The 21,900-nt window shown below is 41.5% G+C and overlaps 1 protein-coding gene across 3 annotated transcripts in view; it reads right to left on the reverse strand.

Annotated features, from left to right (window-relative positions):
- Positions 1-21,900, reverse strand: part of rptor (regulatory associated protein of MTOR, complex 1) — a 197,484-nt gene that overhangs the window by 119,131 nt on the left and 56,453 nt on the right. For all 3 annotated transcript variants that reach the window (XM_086210614.1, XM_086210613.1, XM_086210612.1), the window contains exons 5-6: positions 10,024-10,182; positions 6,296-6,442 (exon numbers count right to left, since the gene is read on the reverse strand). In XM_086210614.1, the coding sequence (XP_086066740.1) occupies positions 6,296-6,442; positions 10,024-10,182 (306 nt within the window). The remainder of the gene's footprint in view (positions 1-6,295; positions 6,443-10,023; positions 10,183-21,900) is intronic.

The following is a 21,900-nucleotide window of genomic DNA, read 5'->3' on the forward strand; positions in this document are numbered from 1 at the left end:
AGAAAGAACAGGTGGTACCTAAGAATCATCATCCAGGCACAAAATACTTGCTATTCATTGTCAAGCTTGTTGGGAGAGCATAGTAATAACTGGAGACCAGCCAGCAGTGTTGAACCTGACCATGAGGAAAGACCGCTAGGGTGCATATACTGTATGTCTGTCAGTGAGAGACTCCTGAACAGCTGGAGAAGAACATCTTCATCTCTGAGTGCTAAAACTTTTTTCTGTGTTAGCAAACGCTTTCATGGTTACAGGCTCGTGCAGCCAGATGAGGTGTGAGGAATCAGTGCCAGAACCCACTAAACACCAATCTACACCAACACGTGTGATTGTTCAAGCTAGTATGCTCGACAATATTTTATGAACAAAAACATTAACCACAACGGGAGCATGTTGATACATGCTCGCCATAAAAACACCTGAAAATGAAGAAGAAATCAGATAAAAATGATCAGAAAAATCAAGATGAGAAAGCTATTTCTAATTATCAAAAGGATTCATTTAAAAGTCAAATCAGTAATGATGTGTTTGATTTCCTGTGGTGACTATTTGCCGTTTTGATGAGGATCCCCTGGTAGACCCTCCAGGTCCTACCTTTAGAGCTCATGTGCAAGCAACAAGCCACTGGCAGCAATACTGGACCAGAGCAGCTAGACTGATGCTGAGCCTCCCAGCGGGATATGGCTGAGGATCTGATGCAAGTCAGGGTCAACCTGCACTACCCGAGAGGATGAACTGAGACAGAGCTAGTCAAACCTAGTGTCTGCTGGACTGTGTTGGTCAGTGTTTTGAAACGTGGCCAGTTCGTCACAGACCTGGTCAGTATGTCCAGGGGATTTTTTGGTAGTGTCCCCCAAATATCTGCTGTAAAAATGTGCAATCATCAACAGATTTCTGGACACCTATGAATCAGGTGAGTATCATCACATACTTTGATGAGTTTTGGTCTAACAACATGAATTCCATCCATATGTTCTTTGCTTGAAACAAACAGGCGAAATTATCGACTGAATAATTTCCCACTCTGAAAAATACTTATTTAAAAGATTACTATCTGTAATCAAAACAGGAATAAACAGGTGTAAAAACACATGGGAAGAGAGCACCATGGGTTTAACTCAAGTAGGTTTTTAGGGATGAATCAAGGGAACATTGTAATTTTTGGAACAATCATCCTGGAAATGTTTCTACACCTGAGTCTAATCAAACATTACTGACTCTAAATGACCGTCATCTCTAAACTTCAGATTATTCAACATCATTGGTGAACCTGACAAACAAGAAGGTATTACTTGTAAGCAGGATTCTGCCTGAGCATGATTTCAAACTAGCTGTCACTCTAGGGTTGTGCTTGTGTGAGGTGCTTCAGTTCTAAGCATAAAGGAAGAACTCTGTGTAACTACAGCAGCCACAATATGACACACAAAACACATGCATGTGCTCCAGTCTGGCTCAGATATCACAGCACTTAATATCACACTGTGGCAACATGGCAATACATTTTAAAGGAGCAGCAGTGAATGGGAACTCCAAAACCGGCCCCCTGCACCAAGAGCACATCTTGGTCACTCAGTCTGACAAACCCAGCAATGGCGATATTGTCTGAATAAAAACAAGTTAATATATTAACATTTATACATGTGGAAAAAACATGTAAACTTTATGAATTTGAAAAAGAAACATGGAAAATCAAATGTTCACTGCAATGTTTCTAAATCAGCTGCGGAACAGCAAAGAAGAGGAAACTTAGAAGAGGAGACTTGGGCTAAGCTGGATGGCAGTATATTAAAAAAAACAGCCCAAAAACTGAAGCCATGCCAAAACTGAAGCCATGCCGATATTATTGTGCATCCCATGAGCAAAGGAGAAAAAGTTCTTAGGATGATCTGCTGACTTCCTTGGAAATCCAATGACAGCAGGAAACAGATCAGGGAAAATAAAGATAACAGTTGGCCAAAAAATATTCTGTCATTAGAAACTGCAAAATGTAAAGAATTGTTCAATCTAATTTTCAATGCCCCCCCCCACCAACCCACCCACACACACACGCACACACACACACACACGCACCCACACACACGCTCTCTTTGCTCTGTATGAGCCCAATAACTCATTAACTGACTCTGTAATAAGTGGAACAAGGAGGAAAAGGCTGTGGTGGCTCAAGCTTAGATCTCAGGGCGAAACATTATGTATGCTGTACAACTCTATGGAATCCTTGCACAAACGAATAAATAATGACACTAAAAATACAAGGGAGTAATCTTAATTACTGTGTGATAACATGTATGAGCGTATGTATCTCTCGTATGCATATTTCTTTTCTCTTTGCCTGCAAGCCTGAGAGGGTGCCAGATTGTTCCTTTGTAGATGGATCTGTGCCAATCTTCGAGACAATAATTCCTCTCCCTCTAATGAGGAATATGTTGGCTCGCTCGCGGAGACAAACAAAAGTGGTGTGCATTCCTGTAGCCCCAACAAAGAACATTGTCTTCTGAAAGAAATTTGAAGAAACTGTGTGACAGTAATCCTAACAGTAAATACGCCAACATTGCCAGCAGAAGCTGATTAATGCCAGGCACCCACTGTAATTATCGCATTAGCATATTGTAATCTCACAAATTACCATGAAAATCACCATGACAGCTTTCTTTTCTCTCTGCTTCCGTGGGGATATCTAGATACATTTTAATTGCTGGGAATTTTTTTTCTCCTTTAAGTGACACTAATTTATGAGACTAATCCTACAGCGGGGGGGATTTTAGATGAAACACGACAACACACACTCGCCACAGAAGAGCGCAGTCATGCACACGTTGCTACCAAAACGCAACTATAATCAGGCGATAAATTTTACAGCCGCACATTATTTATTCATTAAAATGACAGGAGCTGGCTGAGGCTTAATGTGAGCATCCTGGAAATGCTGGCAAAAAAAAACACAACCTAAATCCTGGACCCAAAACAGAACATGAGCACAGTCCAGCATGCTCCGGCTGTGAGTGCAGCTCAGATAGATTCCCTTTGAAAGTCTGTAACACACATACACACACACACACACACACACACACACACACACACACACACACACACACACACACACACACACACACACACACACACACACACACACACCTCTTTTTAGGCCCACCACCGAACATAGGGAGAATGTTTGCTGAGTGCATGCAGGAAGTGATGTGATATTTAAAAGGAAGCAGGTTGCCCTATTATAAAGTACTCAGACTCAGCCCGCGTACACATGCGCATGCACACACACACACACACACAACATCAGAGGGAGGTAGCACAACTGTGCAGGAGTGATAAAACACCTCCTCCTTCTTTCCTTCAGCCGACTTCTTCGTGCTCTCTTCATCTTATCTTCTAATAATATAGTCCATGGTGATATCGTGTGTAAACAGTGTGTGTGTGTGTGTGTGTGTGTGTGTGTGTGTGTGTGTGTGTGTGTGTGTGTGTGTATAAAAAGCTGACAAACTGTGTGTCATCATTGCTTGATTCCACTTGGGACCGCCTATGCACTGGCACACAGCACTGATATGGAGGGAGTGTGCAGGCGAGGTGGGGGACCCCCCTGCTTGGATCATCTCCTGCATTATTAAAAAGGCTCTAGAAAGCTGTTCTCTTTATTTTCCATTACTCCGCCCCATGGAACACTTCCTGTCTGAGTGGGTGAGAAGAGCAAGCACTAAGGTGGTAGAGTGCAACTGCTTCTGGATGTGTTATGTAACTTCTGCTGCATCCAACTGAGGGGTATCCCCCCGGAAAGTAGATCAACCCGGCCGATCTGACCTTTAAATAAATACTTACATGTCAAAAGTTTAAAAGGAATTAATCATATCTTTGGAGTACATGTCACATACAGTGCATGCCAGCTAATGATGACCAAAGTAGCCTGACGCGTTCTCCTCCCAGGTCTGCCGGCTAAGATAGCTGGTCAGACGACAGCAACTAAACCTCTGTCTTGATTGGAGGCTTTTGAGACCCTCAAATGGCCTGTAATCCTCATACAAAACAGCTACTCTACAAGAAAGATTCAATACTGCTCCCATCAGCGCTTCTCTGTCTGCTTCAAATCTGATGATGCTTTTTAAGAGATGATAACACTATAAAAATGGACCACGATGAAGCTTAGTTCATTTACACAGAACCAATCAAAGCCAGTGTGTAATAGCACCCAGGCATGGGTGGTGTTCAGTGCTGACGAGTGACATAACAGTTTTGTCTTCTAGAGTGAGATGCTCGAAGGTTCTGGCTGCCATTTTACTCTCATCTGCTCACCTTTGCAGACACCCCACACCATCCTCCATTCCACATTTTTGTTATGCAAACAGTGAGGGCAAATAGCAGCACAATGTGAGCACCTTGACACCGCTTAACTTACTACTTCTACTGGGAAGGCAAACTTTGATGAGATTTTCAAAAAGCCGGGAAAGTTGATTGGTTAAGTCACTTTCAATCAGACTCTTGCAGAAACTGAAGGCTCAGTTTGAAAAATGTGATGCTTTAATATTTCATTTAAAAAAAAAATGTTCAAGGGGAGAGATTTCCAAGTGTGTCAGCTGTTCTTCTTCTCCCTTCACCTGCTTGCGAGTATGACCATCCAACAGGCGAAAATGTTATGTTGAGCCAACCAGAGCTTGCTGGGCATGAGTTGGTTAGCTTCAGGTGCCTGGAGTTGAAAAAATGTGTGCATGGTGAGCCATGTCCTCTGAGATCTCATGTCCTTTACACATTTTTCACAACCAGATCTTTCTGTGTGGAGTCTCTTTGTTCTGGGTTCAAATCCCGGCTCCATCACAGGATCTTTCTGTGTGAGTCTCCATGTTTTCTCTGTGCCTGTGTGCGTTCTCTCCAGGTACTCCAGCTTCCTCCCACAGTCCAAAGACATGCAAATGGGGACGAGGCTGATTGATAACCTAAATTGACCGTAGGTGTGACTGTGAATGGTTGTCTGTCTATATGTGTTGGCCCTGTGATGGACTGGCAACCTGTCTAAGCTGAACCCCGCCTCTCGCCCAAAGGCTGCTAGGATAGGCTCCAGCCCCTCTGTGACCTTAACACGATAAGCAGTAGAAAACGGATGGACGGATGGATGGATGGTTCAGGAGGACTCACTGAATGTTTTTCAACTTGTGTTTACTTTGATGAGGATGCATGGCTTTTTGTCTTGGTGTATTTGGACCACTAATGGTGAACTTGGAAGATATGGGAATGTAGCTAATGTCATTCTTATGTAGGGGTTAAGTAGCTAATGTCATTCTTATGTAGGGGTTAAGTAGCTAATGTCATTCTTATGTAGGGGTTAAGTATTTTTTTCCCTGACGGTGCAGCCCTGTCTTGACCTAGCTAACTTCCTGAGAACAGAACAGGAAGGGATGCAGATGCAGATGAGGAGAGACTTGTGACGGCTCCTGTCAAACACTGCTGCAACTCTCCACTCCGCTTTACACTAGCGAGAAACATAGCATTCACAGCAGCTCTTCTCTACTCTTGCCTACCTCCCGCCTTCCTGCTATGTGCAGTTCATTCTGTACCTTTCTCTCTCTCAAACTCGCTCATCTGACTGAAACTTCTCCATGAATAATTGAGATGGATGACAGAGCTGTCTCATTAGGAATTCACATAACATGCCATAGCTGTGGGGAGAGAGAAAACATTATAAAATGAAGGAGGAGTGGAAGGAGCAAGGCTGGTGTGTGTGTGTGTGTGTGTGTGTGTGTGTGTGTGTGTGTGTGTGTGTGTGTGTGTGTGTGTGTGTGTGCGTGCGTGCACGTGTGTGTGTACCTGTTTTTTGTTACCTATTGGACCTTTTCTGTGATAAACTCTAACCTCATCAGGACCCCTTAAGTATAGGTCTGAAATGAAGTTGGGTTGAAGTTGATTAGGATCAATTGGTGAGGGTTAGGATTAGTTAGGGGTTTGGGCTATCCACATAAATCTAAGTCTATGGAGTGTGTGTGTGTGTGTGTGTGTGTGTGTGTGTGTGTGTGTGTGTGTGTGCGCGCATGCGTGCACGTGTGTGTGTACCTGTTTTTTTGTTACCTATTGGACCTTTTCTGTGATAAACTCTAACCTCATCAGGACCCCTTAAGTATAGGTCTGAATTGAAGTTGGGTTGAAGTTGAATTAGGATCAATTGGTGAGGGTTAGGATTAGTTAGGGGTTTGGGCTATCCACATAAATCTAAGTCTATGGAGTGTGTGTGTGTGTGTGTGTGTGTGTGTGTGTGTGTGTGTGTGTGTGTGTGTGTGTGTGTGTGTGTGTAGCTGCCCACCTCCAGCTCCTGCTCTCTCTGCAGGGCGAACTGTTTGAAGGACTTGACGATGATTCCCGCATTGGAGCAGTCGTAAACAAAAATGGACGGGCTCCCCATCCATGTCTGCAAGTCGTAGATGGACAGCGGGATGTACTGGGTGTAGTTCTGGAGGAGACAGAGAGATTTTAGAGTGGACAACGAGTGGAGGAGAACGTTATTGCTGAGAACTCACTTTTACAGATTTTTGTGTGCTAAATTATTAACTGGTTATCTGGTAAGAGCGTGAGCAGAGGGGGGGGGATAGAAGTGTAACGGATGATAATAAAATGAAAATAATGCACACAGAAACAAATGGTACATGAATCCAACCACACTGCTATAAAGGCGTTATACTCTTCTCTTACATAACTTGCTGAATCCCCGCTAGTCCAGCCGCCAGTGACACAGCAGATGCATTTTATAGGATGTATAAAGAATAAATTGTGAACGAGGAGGAAGGAGAACAGAAGAAGAGGACACAAGGCCCGAGGGGTTGCTGGCGATGCGGAGGCGACAGCTATGCCCGGACAACAGCAGTGCATCATTGTGAGTGGGTGCTTACTTACTGGATGAACAACTCAAGATTTCATGTCTACACTGCAGTGGGATCGCAGCATACAGGTGAGCTGTGAGGGATGTTTTCATCTTTACTCGCTAGGTTTTGGTTGCTACTTTTTCAGGGAGCCAACCTGAGAAACTTTTGAGGTTCTCAGTCTTACCAGAATTCCCACTTACACCATTTGTACCACTATATTTTGACGAATATTCTCAGAAACTAGGGATGCTCCGATCAGGATTTTTGGGGCCGACCACAGAAATCAATATCGCTGATACTGATCACACAGGCTCTATCTGAATTTGAAGCTTGCTTTTTATAGTGTAGCTTTAATCAGTCATTCATTTATTTATTTAAATTATTCTTGACACTGTAATTAAGCATTACCAAAGGAAAGATATTAGAGAGTATCATGAATTGACAACTCTTATTTGCAGGAATATGGAACATTCCACATGATTGAGGCTCAGCTCAAGACTCAACTTTAAATGTTATCTTCCTGTGGGAAAACAAATAAAACTTTATAAAAAAAAATAAAATAAACAGCTCTATGTGCATCACCATGTGCAACATTATGCTCACTCTAGAGACTGTTAAGAGATACAACTTAACAAATTATCAATACATGTACCTTCCAGTTGAAAATTTACAACACTTGTCACAACTTCAACAGAATAGCTTCCTGTGGAAAAAACAACTAGGCCTACTAAGTCGGAACGGGCATGTGTCAATTAAATCCTTGTAATGGAAACATAAAAAGGCAAAAGCCAAATAAATATCAAGACAGACAGCCCTCATAATATCCCTGCAATTAAGAGACAACAGACCAAAAAAGTGCAGAGCAACACACCAAACACAGTAACCATTCTCGTTTATCTCTTTATCTGTAATTCAAGCTGAGAGTTTGTTGCTTACTTTCTCATCGGGCTCTCCTTTCACTGACAGCTGAGTGAGAGCTGACTTGGGCTTGTTCGCGGCGTGCAGCCGGTCCCTCGCTTCCTTTTGACAAGCTAATGTACTCGTCATATTCCTTCACGTGGCTAACTTTCAAATGTTTTATGAGGTTTGCTGAGTTAAAATTTCTTGCTCTCTCTCTCTCTCTCTCTCCCCCAAAGCTGATTCCCTTTGAACAGGTCTTATAAATTGAAAATTTAAAGTCCCACACTGGAAAAACTTCTAGACTGGTGACGACATCTTAGTGGTGCAAATGTAATTTTGTCACACTAATTGTGTCACACATTTTGCGTCACACTATCGACTCTTCTGATGGCCCTCATGACAAGTCCGATCAATTCTGATACAAAGCAAATCAACCGAGGCCAATTTGGTCGCCGATCGATCAGAGTACCCCTATCAGAAACATTTATTTATGCATGAAAATTGAAAAGAAATCCCTATCAAATTTTACCAGTGTACATCTAACTAAAATTGATCTACAGTAGATTGTTTGATTCGACATGCGAATATCAAAGTAAATCAATATTTAAAAGTCAACCCTTCTATTGCATCGAGTCAATCCTGACTGAGCCACATACACCCAATGAGTAGAATAGTGGGGTGCAGATCTATCCACCTCTGAGCAAGCAGATGAGGTCGTAATGAACAACAATGCTGTTGCGTTTACATGTCGCACTTCTTTTGTGATGCTGTTTAAATTCACACCCTGGGGCAACACCACTCAAATTCTTCCACTTTGCATGAATAAGCATTGCATCATCACAATGAGGTAATTTTGATAGACATATTGCTTAATGTTTGTGTGATGACTCATCAGTTTGACAGCCAAAAACCGTGGAATGAAAAGTCTTCAGATGGTTTCAGAAGGAAGCAACTAAAATTACTATGATGATGAGAACCAAATGACTAGATCTCACTCATTTTTGTTTTGTTCACTGGCTCCCCATCCATGTTACATCATAGTTTTAGGTACTTGTGATGACTTATGTCTTAGACACACAGCTGGTGTGAGCAGTGCACTGTGTCAACTGGGGATTAGAGTGCACTAACACACTTCTCTGCAAAGATAAGAATGATTTAAAGTCATGTTGACATGAAACCAGCAAAAAAAAAAAAATCTCTATATTTTATTCATGAGCAGGCATGGCAGTGGTGCAGTGGTTAGCACTGTCGCTTAACAACAAGAAGGTTCCGGGTTCGAGTCCCGGCTCGGGCACGTGATCTTTCTGTGTGGAGTCTGCGTGTTCTCCCTGTGCCTGTGTGTGTTTTCTCCGGCTACTCCAGCTTCCTCCCACTGTCCAAAGACATGCTAATGGGGACTAGGCTAATTGATACTCTAAATTGACTGCTGGGATAGCCCCCCCCCCCCCCTTAACAGGATAATCAGTAGAAAATGGATGGATGGATGTATATTTATAAGCAAAATGTAATTCTTCTTCAAAAAAACAACAACAACAACCCACAAACCACAAAAGCATCTAAGCACACACTTTTTTTCATGGTCCCAACTAAACATCGGTTAAATTTGTTATCGAACTTTGAACTTGTAGTCTGTGTATGTGTGTGTGCTTTTGTTGGTGGGACTTGCTGGACTCTCTTTGTTCAGAAGGCGCTGTATGCGATAAAGTGATTCCAAATACACTGACATGTTTTATCTTGCGTTTACCCACACTGATGGTGATGATGATGATGATCAAATATGTTATTTTGTTAATGTTTTGTGAAGGCATGTTGAATTTGCATTTGGTCAAAAATATTGCATTTGATTTTGTCCGTAATGCTCAGCACTTACGATCAACTCTGTTCTAAAGTAAACTAGTGAACCCTTAAGGTTTAACATCACAATAAATATTGATATTCACCAACATGGACAAATATACTTGAATCATATTTTGCCAAGCAGCCTAGCCCTACATCCCGTGAGCTCTTTATGAAGATAATTACCAGCATAAAGACTAAGTGACACATAGAAACTGCCAAATGTCAGTTATGAATGCAATAAAAGCTGCAGTAGAGCAGTTATGTGATGATAATATGGAGATTGCTCTCCTCTGGTTATTACTTTAATCACATTCTAATTGCATTCTGATACATGTAAACATGGCCTATGACATCTTAACAACAGATAATTAAGTCCTGTCTGGAACCCGTGTGAGTGCAACAGCCAACAGTATTTCTCACGTGTGTGTCGCACCTTGTTAAAAACCCAAATCTCCCCGTTGACAGTGGGTCGAGGCACCCCGTGGCCGTTGTAGTGAAAAAGGACCCTCTCCTCTTTGGCGTTGCGTCTCAGTGAAGTACACAGCTTCTTCACCTCATCCACTGTGGGGTCCAGGCTCTGTTTGTACCGTGCCTGAAAAACAGGAGGCAAAAAAATAAATAAATAAATAAATCATCAGCTTTCAGGCAGTAGAGGCACTTGTTTGTTTGTTTTTTTTAATCTCGAATGTTTTAAATAACACAAGGAAGTATTTCCCCTACAATATTTTTGAAATACAGCTCGGCTTAGTCAGTATGAACGGATGGGTTCCTTGGTGAAATGAAAAGGCACAATGACTGAGCTCAATTAAAGTTCCATCATAGGAAATAGGGAAAGTCTCCAGATAGGCTTTAGTAAAAAATCAAGCACCACATTTCTTCATTTGCCACTTATCAAGCCAGCAAAACCCTAGGAGACAGTAAGAGAACAGCAGCCTGAGCATTCATCATGTTAAATGATGCAGTACCTGCAGGCCTCAGTGGCGACTGGTGGGGTAACCTGAATGTAAAACAGTGCAAAGAAAGCCCGCAGGAGACACACACACAGATTACACATACACAAGACACACACCTAGATGATCATCAGGGTTTCTGGTTTATCTTTTTTTTTTTTTTTTTTTTTTTTTAAATAACGTGTGCTTCATGATTCTTCCTTGGAGAAATATGGCAACATCAGAGTTTCCACTGAATGTTTACATATAAATGACAATTTCTCAACAAAATAAACAATAGTTTAAGCTTGAAATGTCCGATTTTTCAATATATTTGAGTACATGACACACTTTGTGAAAGGAAAATGCTTCACAGATCAGTCTGACCTCCGAGATGTTTTTCTACTGAGTTCAATACATATGAAAAGAGGAGGTCTGAGCCAGGATGACAACAGGAACAAGAGGTAATTTGATTTTTTTGATGTGTTTAAAAAATGATGGCCATCACACACAGTGACTGAAAAGAGTTTAACAACTGGTAGATTTGGGGGAAAAAACTGGTGTGTATACTGATCATTCCACAGATCATCAAGCAGTCTCAGCGTGTAATCACCAACTCTCACATTAAATCCAAAATTCTCTTTAAGAAATGTAACCAAAAGATTCATCAAAACTGGAACCGTGGAAAATCGCTTTGATGTTGGATTCGCTTTATTTTGGTAACGATATAGTGAAACAAGAGAGGTTCAAGGGGAGTGAGGGACTGATAAGGAACAGAGGTGGGGGGGGTAATTCATGATTGATGCTGAAGGATTTTGTTGATCATGTGGAATTTTGATGGATCTGTTCTGTTTTCCTCAGCCAGTTTGTGCTATCTGTGTCCTTTGAAGTTATGCAATGAATTTTACACAAGTGTAAAATGAGAAGGCTTAAGTTTAGGTTTAAAAATGCTCAGCCTGGATTACAGTTGCAGGTCTACTGGCACGTTATTTAAAAAGGTGGGCAACACTGCAGGTATGTTTAAGCTTTAACACTGGAAACTCCCAATAGTCTTGAGCCACCTGACCTGAGGAGTCTTCAAGGTACAGGAGGTAAGCAGCTAAAGACCTGCCTGGATTAGATCCTGGGTAGCTACAGGGGCCAACGGTTCTATTCAAACATTACCAGACCAGCTTTAACACTGACTGAAAAGTCACAAAAAGAAAAACCTTGCAGATTTTGTGAGTCAAATGTGTTTTAAGAGTTTCTTTTTTTCTTTTTTACCTCTGCCATGGAGGTTATGTACTCACTGACATTGGTTTGTTTGTCATAAAGAATTTGATGGAATTTAGTAGGATGTTAGGAAAGATTCAATTTTGTTTGCAACATAACAAACCTTTTTTTTTTTTTTTAAAGATGTTGATGAAGAGATAATGTCTGTAAACAAAGATCTGTTAACGTCCAACCACAAGGCAGACGAATGAATTTACAGGATTCCACACAATCAATACAAAATGCTGTGGCTAGTGGGATCTGCAATGTACACTTAGGTCTTATATGGTGTTCAAACATCAGTGCTTTTTTGAGCGTTGAGTCACTGTGAAACATTTCAGGCGTTATTGTTTGAATAAAGTAAACACACAGAGCTTGAAGTGACTGCTACTATTGCTACACTGCTGTCAACTTGTTTTCTCTACCACCTGTTACTGACTAGCTCACACATATTTCTCTGAGCAATTTCATAAAAGTAAAGTCAGCGTGATGATTCTGCCTGTATTTGTATGTCTTGTAAACTTAAAAACGTGATGAACTTTGAAGTACTTTTTCTTTTCTTTCTTTTTTTTTTTTTTACATAAAATAAACAATAGCAGGGGACAGATGATGTGTATGTGTTAGCTTCTGTTTATAAAGTACACTCTGTGTGTGAGCGTGTGTGTGTGTGTGTGTGTGTGTGTGTGTGTGTGTGTGTGTGTGGGGAAGGGACACAGGTCTCTAGTTGTTATGCAACAGGAGAGTGCACAGTTAGACCAGTCTGAGTCATGATCACACTCACCAAGGCCCTTCTGTTACACACTGCAACAAACACGCCTTTGAATTTCTGAAGCAGCCTTTTTTTAACCGCAGCTCCTTAAAAATCTCCAGAAATCCCAACTTAACTCAAGAAAGGGAGGGAAAAAAGTGTAATTGACCTTGCTGTACCTAGACAGCGTTAGAAGCTCAGCAATCATCAAAAACCATGACTAGAGAATGTAGCGTCTTCGTGTGGGCAGAGAAAGTGCATCAGAGTGGGCTATTTCCGTTTAGCCCCCTGCTAACTTTAACGTGGGTAAGTAATTTAATTGCTCTTCCAGACTTTTCAAATGTTAACATAACAAACCAAGTGGATAAAGTTGTAAGGGTGAAACAAGTCATTTTGCGTGAGTTGTATGTCACTCTTTTAAAAAAAAAAACGTATTCCCCAATTTTACTGTAAACATATCAGTCAGTCACTACACAAGGATGAAGAAAAATATCTGCACTGTAGCTTTGACGAAACTTAATAATGCCTTGTTGTGTTAATGTTTTATGTTTATATGCATGAAATCAGACTTTATGAGAACAGGAATTTTCAAATACAGCTGCCAATTAAGAAAGACTCAATTTAACTGCCCTCAGCCCAACTTCTTATTCTTGGGTATCTTTGAATTGACAACATCTGAAGGACATGTTGATTTCACTGACATGATCTTTGCAGCACTCAGGCAAACAGCAGAAACTGCAGTCAGACACTGAAGTTTCTGTACGAATAGAGAAGATTCCACCCAGTGCCGAAATTAACAACCGGCTACCCACCAAATGTTGGCAAATTTTCCATTTGGCATTTAAATCTCAGCAGATAATTGAAGTTAAATGTTTCAGTCAAAACAGTATTGTGATAACTACCTGTCATGATCTAATCAAACTGCTGGGGTGATCAAGACGGTCTGATCAGATGGAGGAGCTCCTGGCACAGACAGTCTACAAAGTCCAGTTGCGTTCTATTTTTAGAGCTGTGCACCCTGCTCCCTTTAGATTACATCATCCTCAGCTGTGAGCTGCACTTACGCTATTAACACTTCAGTACAACTACAGTGACTCGGCTTCTACAGCTCTTTGCAAAGAGGCAGCCATGACTTTTAACAAGTAACTTCATGGTGCATTGAGATGCACCTCATAAAAACTAAAATCTAAATTGCATTGTAAAGAAAAGCATGTGAGACCTCAGGGTGCATTCAGTTGTTTAAGTGATTACTACTTTCTCACTCAAGCATTTTTAATCACACAACAAAGAAAACTATTGATTCCACTCTTCAAATTTGATAAAATAATCAATTCTGCTTTGATTTGCATTCTTCTTTCATCATAATGATTGTAAGCATTGGTCGAATGTTTTGTAATCTACGAAGAGAAAGAAAATAAAAAAACATAATAGGGTCTTCGCCCCGGAGTGCCGCCGGGCTCAGGCCCTAATAAAATAAAAGACTGCAAGAAGTCATTTGGTTACTGAGCTACAGAATTCATTTCAGACCACCCCTCACCCATATTATTTACCCACCCTCAATGTAATACCATGAATTCAAATGCAACTGTTAGTTCTATCCAACCATGCATCATGCTCGGGCTTGACATGGTTAAAGCTGTGTTCTTTCTTCAAATGCTGCGAGATGTTGTAAACCATATAATTAATCATGATTCATCGTCCTGATTCAAAGAACACACACTTGCACATTGTTTGTTACATCACACATTCTAGTGAGTCCAAGCTGAACAGATCTTAGTGAAAAAGGCCACATCTCAGTTTCCCATATGCGGATGAGTCGGAGCTGCAGCGTGACAGCGCCACTGGCAGCCTGATTCCATTTGGGTCTAATCAGATAAGAGAGTGTGGTTGCTTCACTCATCCCCATGATATCAAGTGCTATCAGAGTGGCATACAGTAATACTGTTAGAGTGATGAGGGAATTAGCTTGTGTGGAAGTGGGGGGAGTAAAGAGAGAGACAGAGGGGGAGACAGGCAAGTGGGACAAGTGTTTACACCTGCTAGTTGTTGTTATTTCAGAAGAATCCCAACTGTATTTAGGTGCTTTGGCAAAGTCTTTCATTTACATTCATGGCAGTCAGGCATATTAAATTCAAGTGCCATGGAGGGCTTCAAGCAGCTTCATATGTATGAGGGAGACACCCGGGAGATTTCATACAGCAATAAGGATTTTCTGGATGAGGAGGCATGATAGAATAAAGAGGCATAGAGGAAATTTAGGAGGGCTGATGGAGAAAACCTTGACCTATTCCCAACACTGTGTATCAGCAGGGGGAGCTGCAGTGTCCTGGGTGGGGGTCCACACTCTTGAGATTAATATACACTGCAGCTGTCACTTCTTACCTCAAACCTTACAAAACACATTTTATTGCTAGGGAGGCCACAGGAAACAAACTCTTTACAAAAATGTGTTCTGTGCTCGCTCCGTCGCCATCTATCATCATGTCACTTCCTGAGAACAGGTGACCTTTACAGAGCATTCAGAACAGTCGAGTTTGAGATGCACTCAGAGCCTCAGCCTGTCAACAAAATAGTTATGGTTGTAGCAAACTTACTTGATGCAAAGTGGAATATCTAGCAGCATTTCAGGCTTCCAGCATGACAAAGCAATCCCTCTTTCTCTACCATGAATTGTGTCACTGAAACACTCCAATAAAAAAATCTGGTGTAGATATCTAGTATAACACTACATTGGAGACAAATAGTACCGTTTTCCCATCCAAGAGGGACCTTTTGGGTCGTGGGATGAAAGGAAAAAGCCAAGAGAACAAGTTAACTTGATATCAGTTGTCAGAGACAAGAAATGAGCAGAGTTAACCTCTGTCCTCTGATCAGCACTGAAGCGCTTACACCAGGCTGAGACAGAACACACTCACGGGGAAAAAAAAACTGAAGGAGATGAGTGATTCAAGTGTTTAATATAAAAAAAAGCAAGTATTCTCTGATCAAAGTTAAGAATTAGTATAAATCACTAATATAGCAGTGCTGTGATTTGGTTCATCTACACACATTTGATGATCACAAAGGCCAATCAATCTCTTAACTTTCAATGTATTCATCTTACTGCTTAATAGGGAGGGGGTGGGCTCACCCCACCATGGTCTTGAAAGTGGGTCTATGGATTACTGACATGACATCAAGGCAGCCACGGATCATGGATCCTAGCATTGAGTCAAACTGAATTTGTATCAAACCAGACTGTCTGATATCAGCATGTATCAATATTGTTCCAAGTGAAAGTTGCTGCAGTAGACTGTTGTTTCACAGAGAAGCACGCAATTCACAGCACTTCTGTTTAAAGAAACCCAAACAAAACCAGAATAATTCCCCACAAGTCGCCTGTCAAAGGAGCACAAACTATGAACAGTGATGATGTTCTGAATGAGCTGTTCTGACATTCCGCCTGTGCCCTTCAGCACTGTTTCTACCTCAGAGGCAGAAAAATCTCTTCACCCATTCTGTACTTATATACAGACGGTGCGGCGTACCTGCTTTGAAAGGATGTGCGAGACTGGCTAGTGTCATGCACTCAAACCACAAGTGGGTTGGCCTTCTGAAATAAATGGGAGAACAGTCATACAAGAAATATGTGAGTTTTAAATACAAGTTCAACGAAGAAACCTAATTCTATTTAATCCATCCATGCATACATCTGTTTTCTCCCGATTATCCTGTTAAGGATCCCAGCAGCTTTCGGGCGAGAGGCAGGGTTCACCCTGGATGGAACACCAGTCCATCACAGGGCCAACACATATAGACAGACAACCATTCACACTCACAGCCACGCCAGTCAATTTAGAGTATCAATCAGCCTCGCCCCCTCTTGATGTCTTCGGACTGTGAGAGGAAGCCAGAGTAGCTGGAGAGAACCCACACAGGCACAGGGAGAACATGCAGACTCCACACAGAAAGATCCTGTGCCAGAGCTGGGACTCGAACCCGGAACCTTCTCGCAGTGAGGCAACAGTGCTGACCACTGCACCGCTGTGATGCCCAATTGTATTTCATATACGATTAACATGAACAAAACTAGTTTTTCATTTGCAGCTAAACAATGAAACTGAAACTAAGGTAATCTCTCAAGTTGAGTTTTCTTGGTTCAGAGCAATAAGATTAACACATACCAGATCCGTTTGTCATTCACACAAATGCAGGACTTTTAAACATAGTTCCCCTTGAACTGACAGGCTGCTCAAACATTGGACAGATCTGTAAGTATTAGCACTTTACTCAAGATGAAAAAAATAGAACAAAAATAAGCCTGTTGTGACTGACAGTTAACAACTGTGGGTGAAAAAGTATTTTCTGCAGTGGTCGTGAGGCGCTCAGGCAGGAACAAGCATAATTCAAGACTGTAAGTGGACATCACCTGTCAGGAATAATGATCAATGTCATGGAAACAGAGCGTAGAGGAAGAGATGATGAAATAAAATTGCCTTCGTGATCAGCACACTGATGGGATTCATCGGTTCATTGTATCAATGAAGACCGTTTAGCGTGTGTGGATGGTCTGCTTGGGTGCTCACATGCACGAACCATAAAGGTTTGCTGGCCAGAGGACCAAGATTTTAGTTGTTATGATAGTTTTCACTTCAACCCTCAAGGGACACTCTTGACATGATGAGGGTCCCACATAAATACCTCATCAGTTGTTAGAATCAACCTTGAGACCTTCAAAAAGCCCCTCTGCCTGTGTTTTTTCACCAAACAATACAGTTCCATACATACAGTACTCCCCAGAACATTAAACCCTAAATCTCACTTGTGTTTCCACAGCCAACCGTACCTGAAATTAGGCGGGGTATAGGCCAGATGTTAATAGTCACTTCAGGATCGTGACATCATAGCAGTGAGACACAATGTAGCCTCCAATGTGACACAGTAAATAACAATGGAAGACATCCAGTACTTTGTATTCTTTCTTCTCAGCCTGTAGCTGTTCACAATAAGACAAGCTTTGTTTGACAAATGGTTTCTGGGTCACAATGAAAAATACAGCCAAGCGAGTTTAGGAGGTGATAATTGGGTACTCTGCTGAGAAGGACCTCTTACTGGCAAGACAAAAACAATGGCACAAGAGGGTATGCTAACTTTATGTTGTCTGTTGCATATGTTTCATCTCATGCACTAATGCTAGTGAACACATCTAGATCAAAATAATCCTACAATATGTTAGCACGCATTGTATTTTAATTACAAACCGGATTATATGTTGAGATAATAGTGTTGGTCACAGCACACACACTGGATTCTCTTTACAGATGTAGCGGCAAAACAAAGACACAAAAACCATATCCCTCATCTTAAAAATGCCATTAATGTAGAATGTGAGTTACATGGAAAGGTTGCGCAAGTCTGTATCACACACACACACACACACACACACACACACAAAACTAAGAAGTCAACGGCATGACGTCAGTGATGACCGTGTCACAGTCTTCGAGGTCAGGAGAAAGACAGGTGTGAGAATGAGGAAAGACGTCATAGTTGCTTCAAATGACAGTTTACATGACTTTTTCACACTCCAGGATATCAGTGCCAGATTCAGGCTCAGTTGCTTTTAAAACTAGCTTCAATCGATCAGTGATTGTCACCATAGCTGCAGCACCTTTGTGTGGAACTGTAACACACCAAAGGCAGCCAGAAGGAGATAAATAAAATATAAAGAAACCCGGGGTACATCCCTTTATTTGGACCTGCTCCATGGCCTGTGTCCCAATCCTCCAACACATCGGCTAAAACATAAAGCGGGCTCATAACATAAAATTCAGGTACAAATTTGGTATCGAACGACAAGGCATCTTTTGATGCTTAATAGTATTGCAAGCAATTCAGTTGGTGCCATAAAACTATGAACACGCAGCCTTTTGCTTTCCATCATATTTCTTCTTTACCAAGATAATCCATGTCTTGCTCAGGCATTGATCATGACACATGTTTTCCTAATCATTGGGTCCCACATACTTCAGATTTGTCAAATTCCAATTTGCCAGATGTCACAAGTCAACAGGCAGAGAGACTCTACAGTTGAAGAGAGTGTCTGAACACCCGGGGAACCTCTGTATTCATAACCATCTGAGAGAAGCTCTTCACATGGACCCTGACATGTCTGCTGACACACGAATGAACAGACACACAAACTGTACTCAATGGATGAACCCACACATCTTGCATAAAAAAAGTACTGTACATATCTCTGTCTGCAACCTCCTTCTTTTTAATCATTACCTGGATCTCATGACCATTTCTGAAATTTAAAATAGGATGGAGTCTCTGCATGACTAACTAACGCTTGTCAATCTCGCATACCATCTCGAAACTCTTTCGCATCCCCACTGATTAAAACAATGTGGATCTGCTGCCAACCCTGGGCTCTCATCTAGAAACTGTCCCTGCAGGATTCAATCAACTACATTATGCAAATGTAGCCAAGTGCCAGTTTAGTTGAGAGCAGCTTGCAGGCCTGGAAAGCAGTAGTCAGGCACTTCCCCAGGGACGGAGGTCCTGCTGGGGCCAGTGTGTACGGCTGAGTCAATTCACAGCAGGGCCGGCCGGCCACGTCAACATCCCATCCTGCTAGTATACACCTCCTGTCAAGACGATGCAGCCATTTCTCAGCCCAAAAACACAGTTTCAGAGGTGTCAACGATTGTACTTTTGAGGGGTTCTAGGGAAAAAAATGTACACTGAATTTATTTGTCACTTATCAGAGGAGTTTTATGGTGCCAGTAACTTATCCAAATAGAGGATAACTACTGGTACACAGCAGCAACACTTATCATGTCCTCTTGTTAATGTGTTTAACAGAAATCTTACGCTGAAACAGAGCAGCAGGAGTCAGAACGTGCTTTGTGATGCTGACTAAGTGACAAGGATTATGTAACTAGCAGAAGAAACATTTTGAACTGAGTTTTTGTGTGTTTAAATTCTGTTTGATACCCCAAAAAAAAGTTTACCTCAAGTGTAGAAAGTGTTTCACTGGACTCAATGAACTCATCATTCCGCTACAATCATCACTGATCAGGCTGCTACATTTGAATGAAACATGAGCCGGTTCATTGAACAGAGCTGGAAAAATCAATGAGGCTCACCTCACTTCCTGAAACCTTGCAGTACTTGCTTCCTACCCTACTGACATTTTGTTTACACTTCCAGTCATACGTTGATATATTTCCCACATGCACTTCAACCCAGGGATGCTTGGGAAATCTACCACAAGAGTGCACTTGAGCGCAGGTAACTCACAACATTCCCAGCAAAACACTCTACACCACACAGCCTTCTGGGGCATGTGTCATGACCATCTTAAGATGGATTTCCATGCAAATCTAATACAAATCTAACAGAATTTTACAGTTTAAGTGGTAAAGAAAATGCAAATTTAGACACAGTTCTATTCACAGCTGTTATGTGAATATAAGGAGCTTGTCCGTTGACAAAAGAGCAAACTTTTGTCGGGTCTCTTACCTCTTTCAGACACTTTAATTTTCTGATAGATAAAGACCATTGAAGCTTGTGTCGACATAAGTTCAATGTCAGAATCCTGACTGGATGTTAGTTTGCTACCCAAGGTATATCTTAAGTTATTTTTATGTGCATCAGTCATGACTCGGGTTGGGTTCCGAGAACTGGTTCCTATTTGGAACCGGTTCCTAACAGTTCCAGAACCATTAAGCAGCTTTTTGAATTTCGATTCTTTTTTTGGAGGGTTCTGAGTGCCTGCATTAGTTTGTTTTCAGGGCATGTATTACTCCGCTCGGCATTCTATGTGTGTCTGCTAGCAAGAATATCAGTCGTCTGAACATGGACCGCAAAAAACACTCGGAAGTCTAGCTTCATTTTAATTTGAAAGAGAACAGAGTAGCACAGTGCAACGTCTGCGAAAAAACAATTTCTGCCAAAGGAGGATGCACCACAAACATGACGAAACACCTTCCCCTGCATGGTGTAACAACTAGCAAGTATACTGTGTTCAACTCATTGTGTCGCCCTCCTGCTCCCGTTGCTTCCTCCACTTCGGACAGTCAACCTTCATCATCAGCCAGCAACTCCTTGAACAGAATCCGATGGCTGAAAATTATGGTTGTTACATTCTTAGCAAACCTGCTAAAGTGATAGACGACCAATTCTTCAAACTGTATATATCTGTTTATAGTTGTTGAACGCTCGCAAAGTGACGCTAACGAACTGCTGCTGCTACGTTAAGCAGCCGCGACCCCAGCCAGCAGAGTCGTACATACATCATATGCAGTACATCCATCTGGGCTGCAGATCTTTGTTTTTTGACTAAAACTGGTAATGTGAATAAATAAATTGGCCTGTGTTAAGGCTTTTTCAAACAAAAAATTCTCCTGATGAATAGGCTGTGACCTGTTGACTTCCATCTCAAAGAATCTGAATTGGGAATCGTTCAGAACAGGAATCAATATTGAGAATTGGAATCGGTAAAATCCAAACGATACCCAACCCTAGTGATGACTCACTTGCAGTTGTTACATTTACATTAAAACATTGCAGTGCATCAAATCACTGCATTAGGGTTGCCACTTTTTATTTGAAGTTCCAGCTGTCATGCAAACCAGGCTTGGAAATGCCATTGTTAAGAGCTTATCAGACCATTTGAACTAGTATGCCTTGCTATCCAGGAGAGAGCACTCTAAAACTTTACTATTGGTTAACTAAGGAAATAAAATGTGATGAAATGGATGAAAATGAATGAACATCGTGAACAGAATTGTCCTGAGCAGCCAATCACAACATCAAAATATCTGAGAAGCAGCGTTTTTCCGTTTATACACCACGTTGGTCAAATTCATTAAACATAATGCTTAACAAGAGCTAATCTGAAGGCTCACCTGCTTGCATTAACTCTACAACCCAATTGAAATAGCAGAGGTTCCACAGATAAGCGGAGAAACAGGCACCTCACCAGAAGCTCATGGAACAGTCACTGGCAAGATAGCAAGATTTATCTGTTGGGATATGTATGACAACGCAAGCAAAAACAAAGCCTTTTGGTCTGAAGACAGATGGATGCACATCTTTGCACAGTCACTGTAAGTTTGCCACACTGCTATGTAGCATGCTGTGGAGAGCAAGGAGCATTAGCAATAGTGTGAATGAGTCACATGTCTGCAATAGCAAGAGAAGGGGGGTTCAAATGTATGTGAACACATTGCAGGTCTATCTATTAGAACTTCATTTTTTTGAAAAAGTGACGGACCTACTAATCTGCATGTCCTTGTGAGATACAAAGGCTTTACTAGCAATACTACCTTGGAAACTAAATTAGAAAAAAGATACATGTACACTACTAGTCAAAACTTTGGACACACTTTCT

The sequence above is a fragment of the Aulostomus chinensis genome, chromosome 8 (genome assembly GCF_037954235.1).
Source record: "Aulostomus chinensis isolate RoL2024-O1b breed Wild chromosome 8, RoL_Achi_v1.0, whole genome shotgun sequence".
Classification (NCBI taxonomy): Eukaryota; Metazoa; Chordata; class Actinopteri; order Syngnathiformes; family Aulostomidae; genus Aulostomus; species Aulostomus chinensis.